We start from the raw sequence: 12,479 nt of genomic DNA, 5'->3' as shown, positions 1-12,479 counted from the left end.
TTAAGTGTCACGTTTTTTGAACAAGAAAACATTATGTCGTGCCTCATCGCAGACAAAATGACTACAAAAAAATCGCGTAACGCACATTTTTGTACTGATCGAGCTCATTTATTTTAATGTTGCTCATAAATCGCGCTTATTCTAACAGCGAATGAAAAGACGGCAGCTATTGTCTAACAGCCTAACTGATGAAAAATATTACGCTCTTAATAACGTAAGTAACTAACATATATTAATAAGTATGTTATAAATTACAAATATTTTCGCCCAGCAGTTTCTTATAAATATTGAAATTTCAAAATCCAATTAGGCATCGCTATACCCACTCAAAACTCGTCGAAGAACATCGCAGTTTGTCAGAAAAGCCCCCGCAAGCATTATGAGCGTAAAATTCAAGTGAAAGAAAGATCGCTAGCAGGACGCCAAGACCACAGACCCAATTGCGCCGCGGGGGGAATTCAAAATTAGGTAAGCCATTAAACGTCGAGCATTTTTAAATTGTTCAGAATTACAATCTAAATTTAAATTGTTGATCCATTCTATAAAATAATGAAAAGAATAAAATCTATCAGATCTCCCTACTTAAATAACTACTTCAGATTCCCTTGACCTATTATACAAACCCCGAAATAATTAACTTATAAAATGAATTCTCAACGGGGTCTTCAATACGCCATTGTATTAGACGATTTAGTACCTATTATTATTATAGGACTTTCTAAATACATTTCTCAAACGTCAAACCAACATCAAACGTGAACATCTGTAACTGTACCCTTTTCAAGCAAATAAATGATTTATGATTTAAGTTCGCATAACTGTAAAAAATGGTTTTTTGTGCAACACCCCTTTACCTACTTACGATATTGGTGATTGTAATATTCAAAGCCATTAATGTACCTACCTAAATACTTATACTCGTATAAGGTATATTCAGGGATGCTGGCGATTTAGTGAGAATGAATTGAACGTAAGTTATGTCACTTGTGAGTGTCATTTTTATACAGGGGCTTCTTAATATTTTTACAAACAACTAGTTTAGTTTAGTTTTTAATTACTTTTATGTTTAGATTATGTGTTATCAATAAAATTTCTTTCAATTACTAGTTACAAGCTCTTTTGTTTTTCGAGAGAAAAAAGAAATTACTTTTTTAGGGTTACGCAGGAAAAGTATATGACAGTGGTTATTGGTCGTCAGTCATTATTTATACAGTAAAGCTTTTTTTAAATGGCTTCGCTAATCTTGGTTCAGGAAAAACAATATCGGGACAATCTCGAGGAATATTTTTTAATGTAGGTATTTAATTATTTAAAACAAAATAAGCATTGATTTTCATTGCATTTGGGTGGCTATTAAACAGAATTGTCTAAATACACATTTAATACGAGTAGGTAAGAATCAATCTGTATGTAAGCATTTTGTCATGCACATTATATATATAATATCTATGTGTGCATGACTCACTAAAACCATTCGTGCCAGCTCTCCTGAATTTATCTATAAAATCAATATTAACTCGAGATGAGATCCAGATGAAAGTAAGTACTATTACACTCACATTCATTCGACCTGTAATTAACGATCGTTGAAAACACTTGTCCACTATTAAAGGCTTATCGCAAAATATTATTACGAAGGGGGGTCCAAAAGTTCGCGGAATGGTGGGGTTAGGGGTGGAGATGTATGTACAATCAAATACATGCGTGGTTCGCTGAACACCCAACTGCGATAAGTGGATATTACTTTGTCACCTTCCTCGGATTACACTTGACCCCGTCTTATGAATCAGCTATGGTTCTTAGTCGTATGGCAGTATTATTTGGAAGTAATTTTGCAATGTTATCTTTGGACGTTAGATTTCTTTATTAGGTTTATTAGAATTCTGTACAAAGCTTCAAGAAAATATTTCACGGAAATTATAGGTATGACGTTAAAGAATCGAATCAATTGAAATCACAATCACCGCCCTAATATTATCGTGCAAATACTGCCAAACACTTATTTGCTCTATTAAATAAATAATAGCATTTGTTCACTAACACAATATTTCATTACTACTCTCCTATTTTCCACGGTAAAATTGTTGAACGTATAAAATTCCTCGGTCTCACTTTGAACGCCGGGAGTAATGCAATTGGAAGTTGCTTGCGTGAGAACAGTGACCACTGACCCTTTTTCAACGAACCGGCAACCTTATACCTCAATCGTACCGTCGTAAAAGTATCCCTGATCCATTTAAAATAAGGTTTATTTCAAAATACCGCAAATAGTTAAGGCTTTTAACGGCATAATGTACATAAGTAATTAAGCTATACAGAAAAGCTCGTTAATAGCATAGTTAAGTGGCCCGAGACTTGTTTTCTTTGTAGTAAATGACGAAAACGTGCCAACTGGACGTACTGTTTTCAGTCCGTGGTTTGCATGTGATTTCTACGTCTTTAAATAATAATTATAACTTTGTTCGTAATTTTTCTTAGAACTGTATTCATAATAGTTACAACAATTCACACACAATATTATATTTCAATGATTTGATATAAGTATGTAAGTATTTATAATAATTATAATCTTAAAATTACACCAAAGTTAGCCACAAATTTATATAAAGACAAAACTATCCAAATATTTCATTAAAAGTAATAGCTGTATTCAACTCTGCCGACTCCAAAATACGTAAATGTCCGGCTCGTTATTAAATAAAATTACCTTGCTTGTTATAAATTTTTGTCCTGAAAATTTAAGGTACACTGGCAAAATAATTTCGTCTAAGTGAGGTATACTGACACATTAAACAATTTTGAATGTTGCGTAGGTAATTAGGGTCTTTATGGTTAGACAGAATTACTGACCGTGCACGCTCTGACGCAATAACAATATTCAGCAGTGTACTGGGACAATTGCTACAGTTTAAAGAAAAATACATAATACCTACATAATAATATTGGACTTTACTCGCAGGTTACATGAAGGCGTTCATAGAAAATTATAGCTTTGCAAAGAGGGCGTGGCGACTTGAACACCGCTGCCACTAATCTTTGCGTAACTTTGACGTAACGTTACTTGTTGGATTATTGTCATAGTAAATTTTGTAGTCGCAGTAAATTTATTGCCATCTTTGAACACAGGATTAAAACTTTTAGAACGCCATATGACTTTGGCCCATGTTCTTTCACTGATATGTGTTAAAATTGTTAAATTAAACTGATAATTATCTATTCAATTAAAAGTAGCTTTTTATTATAGTAATCCTAAAAAACATAGTTTCTTATCAATTGCACCAGGTTTTTTTTCATTTGAAGATTACAGTTTATAGACAGAAAGGTTGCTTGTAACTTCAATGTTAATAAAATACTTAGTAAAAAAGCAAACTTAAACTTTTGAAATATTGCTTTGTTTTGGATGTCAAATTGAGCTTTAATTCGTCTACTAAATTATTATTACATCCGCATTGATCGGATCTGTAATGTCGTGTAAACATGTTTAAAAAAAACATGCCGCATAATCGTTCCAGCCCAGACAACTCAAAGAATTTTACTAAAGCGCGGAAACAAAGGCGCCTCTGATTGCGTTCTGCCACTGACAGATAGAAGAGTCGCGTACACTATTACACTGCACCAAATATAAGCCATTATTCCTTTTTATGTAATATATATGTATGTTTATCCTATACATTTTGTATGTATTTATATCCTTTATCTTTCTGGTACCTTGTTGTACATTTTGCTGCATTAGTCACCCTCTTTTCACTTTCTCCTCTCATCTACTAAAAGGTTAACTGGAAGAGATCCCTCAAAGGGATATGTGCGCCTTTGTACTTCTTACTAATTGTATGTTTTATTTTAATATGTCTTTTTGTACAATAAAGAGTTTACTACTACTATATGCTTGAAATTGGAGAAAACCACACACTTAGTGCCACTTATTGTGGGGTAATGTAGGCACAGAAGGTAATATAACCTAAAACTTTTAATGTTGTCCATTTCAAAACTACAATAGTAGTTACCTTCTACGACAATACTACTACTTCTAGTAATTGGAGTTATATTTGACCACAAAACTGGAGACGAGCAGTGCCAAGCGAAGAAAAGTGCAACATAGACATAATTATGTGTAACATAGAATATGACGGCACCTAAAATGCCTCACTATCTCTAGAAAAAAAAAAAAACGAATTGTTATCTACTTATTTTATTTTTCTAATATAATCTTTATTGTTTTTGCTCAATAAGCACCTAACTTGTACACTACATTGACCTACTAACACGAAATAACTAAGATACAAGTATTACATTAATTGAGGTTTTGATGTTAAATATTTTTAGAGCCAGTATTATGCTGACTTTTCTAAACCATGTTTGTATCTGTATTTACCTATACAGTATTTATGTACAATGTAAGCGTAGGTATTATGATTGTTTTAATTTTTGTACATTTTTTAATGAAATAAATTGTATTTTATCTGTATCATTATATTATCTCATCTTTCATAATTATATTACATTATGAACATCCATCCACTCACACATACTTACCTAAATTGCTAAAATAAATAAATGTTAATAACTAACGCCTTACTATCCGACTAGCTAGTTGCAGTATTTATACAAAATGTTAAACATATGATCTGTTTACATCAGAGATAAGAAAAAAACAAATAAAATGCACTTAAACTAATCCTGTCACGTATCGCAAGTTCTTTAATTACTAATTACGCTTTATTGTGAGGAGCGCTAACGAGGAAATTATAAAGTTTTGGACTCACCACTGGAAACTGTTGGAACACTAATAAGTTCAGGATCATCAATTTACATGGCGACGGGTTGCAAAACATTTCACGGGTTAAGTATGCCATTTTATGTTTAAGTAGCATGCGACATTAAACTAGGTACATAAACTCATTCTCGACTACCTAGCCGTTATTTCGTCTTTATACTTCTATTTATGAATTTTAAATAGAAGTTTAAAATTAATGTAGTTTTTTATTTGTTTCTTGACCATTACTATGATTTGCACACACCTCAATATATACATAATGTCAAAATAGAAACATTAAGAAATATAAATACGATTTTATCGTTGAAAAATTAAACTAGTTCAACCTTATTTCTATCATTGAAATAATATTAGCTTTTATATTATTTATAAATATAAATGTGCGTTTGAATTAGTTTTTTATCGAGCGAAGGTTATACAATTATCGAGGGATCTAGATAAAAGTCTGAAACAATACTTTTATACATAGGTCGTCTATTTTTACCTCAAAATAAAACCATTCACATAATTACACAATGTAAATTAAGCGTTCACGGAATATTTGGTATGTTACGTGGAATATTTAAAGCAGAGCTTACTAATAGGACACTCTTTTTATGCAATACAGATGACTAGACTGGCGAAAGAGCCGTAACTTTTAATAACATGCATTTGAAATGAAACCTCGAGAGCGGACGTCGCGCACAGAATCTTGCAAGATTGTATCTTTTTTCTGTACGACCAGCGTGCCTTGTACCTATTGTTGGCTTTGTACTTGAAGGCTGTTGTGAGATTCGATTTGAAAAGACCCTCGACAGTATTTTTAAATATATTTTTTCAATATTTAGTTATTTTATAATACAACTTAATTAATTTACACTGTATTTACCTCTATGTCATAAGAACATCTGATTAAAATTAATAACTATCATGTAGTGCCTAATTTGAAAATTCAACTTAACTTCCTTCACGGTACAGTTGAAGGTACTTTACGCTATTTATTTACTAATTATCCCAATTTTTTTGTGTTGACGGACTAATTATTAGTAGCATTGGATTATATCAAAACTTCACCCGCTTTTAGCCTTTCTTTCCAATGAATATTCTACGTTAATTTGTGTTTTTAAGTGATAACAAAACGCTTATTTATATGAATAGTTGCTGCCCCATTCGTGTTTCCACATATTACGAGTATATTGCCAACGGGTATATGTGGCTGTAGGTGTGACAACTATCAGATCAGGAAAAACAAGTTGCGTATTGTGTTGCATCAAAATGGTGCCACGCCATGGTGGTGTGCAAGTGCCATGCTACTATCAATTCTCTTCGCAAAACAAAGAAGAATACGGATAACAATCTTAGGTTCTACTCCAAAAGTTGATTAAAAATACGACAAAATTCAGTAATGAGATAGGGAAGACTCACCGAAGCGTAACACCGCGCGCCTGAATTCGGAATAAACAGTAGGTACGTTTTAACATTAACAATTGTTTCCATTTTAAAACTCTCCGGTTTATTTTCGCTGCATATTTCATTTCAATATTGAATAAATGATATCGTGTTTACCTAATAGGTATTGTATTCATTTTGTTTGTGTAGCTGTGTACCTATCATCGTTGACAGTATTTCAATAGTTATTTTTTGTATAAAGTCACCTCATCTGTTCATGCATTTCGGTACTTTCACATTGGCCAATGTTGATTGATTCCAATTGATTTAACATTTTATTATATGACATTTTGTCAAATATTAATACTTCCGACTTAGTTCAAAATCAATTGCACGCCCGACGACACCTATTTATAAATCCATTTAAAATGTTGAAATAATTGTTTAAAGAAAACGAAAGAATATTCATGTAGGTAATTAAGTTCCAAACAGATTTCGTATAAAGTTCATTCGGTAAAAAATCTAATCGGAAATACGGTAATGGACCTAGACATAGCGCGTCTTATAATTAATCATTAGAATCATTGTTTGTAGTTTAAGTTTATTTTAATAAGTTGGTTTATATTTAATATGTTATTAAGCCCCTTTGTTATTTGAATAGAAATCTCATAACCCTTATAAAACATCGACTTGAGCTAATACTTACTCACAAAAATACCTATATTTATAATCATTAGAACCATTTACTAACTACTTCATTCTGAAGCCCCATCAAAGATTTAAGAATTGCGCTGCAATACTCAAGGGTTATGAGAAAAGTTTTTATATAATTTTTAAAACTTAAGAGCGCTTCGCTTCTGAAACACCAGAACAGTGCAGCGTTGTACGAGTAGACGAGGAACTTTTAAATATTCAAGTTAACATAAACATTTTTAAGTTTCATAGTGCTGGACGCACTCCCACGGAATTATACTTGCACATCACCTGAAGCCGGCTTTGTTCGGGACAGTGGAAATTTCCTGCATAAAAGCGTGCAGTGCTTAAAGCTCGGTGCAGTTACTGTAAGTTGAGGCGAATTTGTAGACAAACCGTTTGCGCCGCACCAAACACATTACTGCATCAGCATTTAAATAATGCTTGTGTTGTGGAATGTACCTACGTGACGTGATTTGTGATGAAACTGCAATTTCCAAGTCACATTTATAATATATTGTCTGCGGACAGATCTCCGGCGGACATAATATCTGTACCTAATTCCCGTCATATATCGACTGGGCTATCACCGCGAAAATCGAAGTTCTCAAATTGCGGGCATCTTTCTTTGTCACTCTAATTACGCCTTTATTGGAGTAAAAGAGAAAGATCGCCGCAATTTTCGAATTTCTTTTTTCGTGGTATACCCTCAGATTGGTCTGCCACTGCCACACAGATGTGACGGACACACTTGTCAGTAATGTACGAGTACGTATAAGCCCTACCTCACTGTTTTGTGGGAGACGGCCGATTTATGCAAGTTTGCTCAGTAATATTAATATACTTATTTGAATTCCTACTTATCTTAAGAATATTAAATTAACTTTTGATGTAAGTGATCGTGCGGAACGGTGGACATGTGGACAAAATCAGGAACCTGGCATACATCCATTATGCATGCATGAACCTTACCTATTTCTGTAGTTAACCCTACGTGGACTTCGCTAACATCAATATTCTATTTTAAGAGCCTCTCCACGATAACATGTTTGAAATGTTACTCGTATACTGGGCTTTTTATAGAGGTATACGGAGCAAGAAATTATTCTTTTGCATTAGCAACTTCGCTTAGTTAGCCGAGCGAACTTTTCACATTTATTCTGAAAAATTGCTCCATTGAACTGGCGCATTCTAGGGCTTCTTATAAACGATCTGGTACAAGACTTGATTGTTTGTTCGGAATCGAAGTCGAACAAGGGTTGTAATAGATTACGATAATTTGAATGAAATTAGTAAGGATACGTCAGCAATTGTGTTTAAGTAGTAGGTAGATAGAAGAATATTTTTAATAGGGCACTCGTTTGTGTTCATCGTAATCATCACATCAAAATTATTGTAATTTAATAAGACAGCGTCATGTATATTCATGGTCACTCTGATTATTTTTTTTCTAAGTGCTGCATCCCCTTTGCTTTAGTCCAACCTACGTGCTACATTTAAAATCACATTTATAATTGGAATTGTGAGAAAAAAAGAGTTAATACAATTTTTTACTGCCTATTCTATAAAATTATTGAAATACATATTTATTTAGTTCAAATAAATTGACATATCTGCATGATACCGAAACACCGAATAGTACCCGCAGCTAAAGCGAGTTCAAAATGTGAGGCGACATTTAAAATTGCGATTAGCTGCCATACTTTATTAAGAAAATCAATATTTCATTTTCGCCTATCAACATAATTGCGATTCTTGAAACCCCATTTAACAGCACCAGTCACGCATGTAATGAACGCTTTGGATTTACATCCGACCCCTGAATTACATTAAGTTGAATCAACACGTCGACAACAAACCGGAACGGATGTTTAACTGTTCACTATCTCCATCAGTCAAGTTTGTAATTGGTTGAAACACGTGATTACTGCTGGCAGAAGGCCAAAGGGCGGCATGCCAGCGTCCTTAACTACCTGTTGAGACTTCGTGGATAGCTGTTATTGTTTTATAAGAATGCGAAGGAAAGGTAAGGTCCAATAAATAGGTAGTTAGTCTATGTTTGCTACACCCCCTTCTTCATAAAACTTGTAATGTCAATATTACTTGTTATAATTGTACGTGGGTTAGAATTACGGAAATTGTTATCTTACCTAATGCCTGATTTGCTTGATATAGACTTCGGAAGTACGAGTAGTACATAGTACTACTACTGTACTAAACTAAAAACTTTTTGGCCACTAGGTGTAGACTTGTAGAGGTTACTTATACCAGAGTAAAATGGTAGGGTTGTACGTATACACAACTGCAAATTCCATTCGATAACTGGGTATGCACATTCGCAGGTGTGTGTACAATGTTGTCTAGCTCCTCTCCGAGCCACCACAGGGGCAGCATTAAGACACTGTTGATTTTTAAATCAGTTTTTAACCTTTCATATGTGTTTAGTGGTCAAAAATCGTGGGTTCTAACCACGGTTGTGCTGTATAGAGTCGAAAAAGAGTTCATGAAAAAAATAGTAAAGCAAATTTGGCCAGGATGGACCATGACCACTGTTAGCCATACATAGAATCATGTTAAGACAGGTCTCCTCTTCTTCTTCCTCGCGTTATCCCGGCATTTTGGCATGGCTCTTGGGAGCCTGGGGTCCGCTTGACAGCTGATCCCAAGAATTAACGTAGGCACTTGTTTTTACGAAAACGACTGCCATCTGACCTTCCAATCCAACCCAGAGGGGAAACTAGGCCTTATTCGGAATGCGCCCTGTAGCCGGGGCGTAAGAATACGGCTACGGTGTCCCCTGCCTGTCGTAAAAGGCGACTAAAAGCGGTTCTCGGGGTCGGAGACGGTCGCAGCTAGGGACTGCGACTGAAAAAAGAGGGGACCCACAAAGGGGCATAGCGCTAGGACGGCACTGGCGCGTTCATTGGAGATCCCAGAGCCGTCCAAAATGCGCCGAGGAAAAAAAAAAAAAAGGCCTCATTCGGATTAGTCCGGTTTTTCCTGGCGATGTTTTCTTTCACCAAAAAGCATCTGGACCGACAGGTAAAGGAGTAAAATCATACAGATTATGAACATAATATAGAGAGTGACTGACCTGGACATGATATGGTGCCACCTTCTCTTCACCCTTGATCTCGACGTTGATGTGCAGCCGGATTGCGCCGGACACCGCCGATTTGTCCGTCCGTTTCTCTAAGTTGTACCACACGTCCATCTCACCGGACAAGGTTCGAACCTGGGAGTAAGTATTTTAAGTTACCTAATTATAATCATAGTACTCGTACTTTAGTTTTAAAGTAGTTTTTGTAAACTGTCTTTCTTGTACATGGACAATTACATTTTCTCCATTTCGCTATATGTTAAGAATGATTTACTTTATCTAATAATTGTAGTGTGATACGTGGGTCAAACAGATCACTGTGTTATGTCTTTCCTGTAGACACACACAAGAGTTAAGGGCTATAAAGGTTAATTTTCTTATTTAACCCTTATCCACGTGAAAAGGTCCTCCTTTTATTTAAAGAACTATGATAAAATCATTACTTACATGCCCACAAGCTGTTAACTATTGCCCACAGGAGAGAAAACTAGTGTGTTATCGCGAACAGTACATTTTTCTCTCCTGTGGGCAATAGTTAACAGCTTGTGGGCATGTAAGCAATGATTTTATCATAGTTCTCTAAATAAAAGGAGGACCTTTTCACGTGGATAAGGGTTAAATAAGAAAATTAACCTTTATAGCCCTTAACTATTGTATGTCTACAGGAAAGACATAACACACAGGAAAGACATAACACAGTGATCTGTTTGACCCACGTATTTTTCACATGCTTGCCTGACTTAGATGCAATTGTGAAAGAATATTGTGACGTAACACAAAACGAGATTAATGTCATCCATTCAAGCGGTTGCACTGATCACATTAGAAGAGCTAAACCATACATAACCAAGACTATTTTCATTAATGCTGACAATTTTCAGGTTCAAACGAACAGTTAAATACTTACTTCAATGATCGTCTGTCCCAGGAAATCGTCAGACTCCCTCGTCAACTTTTGTCTAAGCTTAGATTTCAGGTCGTTGTCCTCATCCCACACGCGTACTTTGATACGGTCCGATGAATTATGACACTCGCTGCAAAGTTCATAATCAACATTAGCAATACCTGCCACTTTAAATCTTGTTTATAGCTTCACCACAACATTAGCAAAACACCGCGCGCAATGTCAACATAAATTGCAAGTAAGTACAACCCAAAATCGGATTTACCTGCTCTAAATTATTTACGATTTGCTCTCGCAGCTTTCAATATAAGCGTGTACAAAGCGAGACGCGGAAAGGAGAATTAAATTATGCAACTTACAAGTAAAATTTTTCGTTCCAAACGGGGTTCAGTTCTTGAGGCATAGTTCTGGTCCGCTTCTTGACTTTGCTGACTTGGACAGTGACGTAGGGGTCCGAGGTCCCACTCTTATCTTTGGCGATTAACCCTTGAGCACAGATAACTGCCCACGAAGGGCTAATTTAGTAAAAAAATAAGCTTCAAAATAGTAAACAAATTAGTTCAGGAAGCATCCAAGCATTATTTGAGCTTTAGCCTACTCAATAAGAAGGTACATAAAATACTCGATATTTTTAGAATCCACAAAGAATACATAAAGCTATCTCTGCGTACAGGTTGATTTATTATTAAATATATCCTGTCAGCAAGTGAAAGGATCGAAAAGGGATATTTATCAAAGACTCATTAGTACCACATTTACATAGGAGCTTTCAATGGACCTTTCAAAGCCGACCTATGTCAAGCTCGAACGACTTCTGATAAACCTCTTGCCACTAAATCTTGCAAAGGTCAAACTCGCTGCTTGTGTAGTTCCTTATAATAAGAAATGGTAAAATAATATTATAGATTTGAATTATAATATTTATAACTATTCTGTCGTGCCGTTTAATTTGTCAGGTGACATGTCACATTAGCATTTAATGTAAATGTGCTGCAAACATTCTTACCTTTATACTCAAAACGGTGTTAGTGAAGATCGTGTCGAAACACTACAATCAGGATTCGTGTCTAACGAGGTTGGGGGTCAAGAAGAAGACACTAGCTTCAAAAAACTACAAAACTTTTTGTCTATGCCCAAATTCCAATTCTAAAACAAGTAGATCATAGCGACTACATTATCGCAACTCTAATGCAAACTTCGACCAGGAAAGTTTCAAAGAAGAGGTCTAAAAGATATGCGCGGCAGTCAAATCTAATGAATCCGGAATTTTCACGAATCGAAAATAATGAATGAATATAATAATTATGTAGAAGTAAAGGCGTCAGCATCTTTACTATCAGTTCGATAAAAGAGTATTATCATTCGTCATGCTCTTATTTCATTCAATAATTAAAACTTCATTCACTTAAGTTACTTGGGTGTAGCTATTTGGGAGACAGGTGTAGGGTCATGACTACCTATCAGAGAAGTTATAGTTACATTCGGGGCTCTTCATTTGCAAGTTAGTAAGCAGGCTCCTGAAACCATTCGTAACAGTAACAGTTAAGTGTTATTCTCGTGAGATACATGCAATCGTGTAATTCCAGCAGACGTGTCAGTAAATAGTTTGCGATCATTGTTATTATTTCATGTGTTTGCAA

General features: G+C 35.0%; 1 protein-coding gene across 1 annotated transcript in view; it reads right to left on the bottom strand.

The window, feature by feature from the left end:
- Positions 1-12,479, bottom strand: part of LOC134798808 (protein unc-13 homolog A) — a 49,628-nt gene that overhangs the window by 21,986 nt on the left and 15,163 nt on the right. Inside the window, exons 8-10 of the mRNA XM_063771196.1 lie at positions 11,199-11,340; positions 10,843-10,969; positions 9,930-10,070 (exon numbers count right to left, since the gene is read on the bottom strand). Coding sequence (XP_063627266.1) covers positions 9,930-10,070; positions 10,843-10,969; positions 11,199-11,340 — 410 coding nt within the window. The remainder of the gene's footprint in view (positions 1-9,929; positions 10,071-10,842; positions 10,970-11,198; positions 11,341-12,479) is intronic.

This window comes from Cydia splendana, chromosome 17 (genome assembly GCF_910591565.1).
Source record: "Cydia splendana chromosome 17, ilCydSple1.2, whole genome shotgun sequence".
Lineage (NCBI taxonomy): Eukaryota > Metazoa > Arthropoda > Insecta > Lepidoptera > Tortricidae > Cydia > Cydia splendana.
Note: the sequence above shows the minus strand (reverse complement) of the source record. Positions and strands in the feature narration are given on the sequence as shown.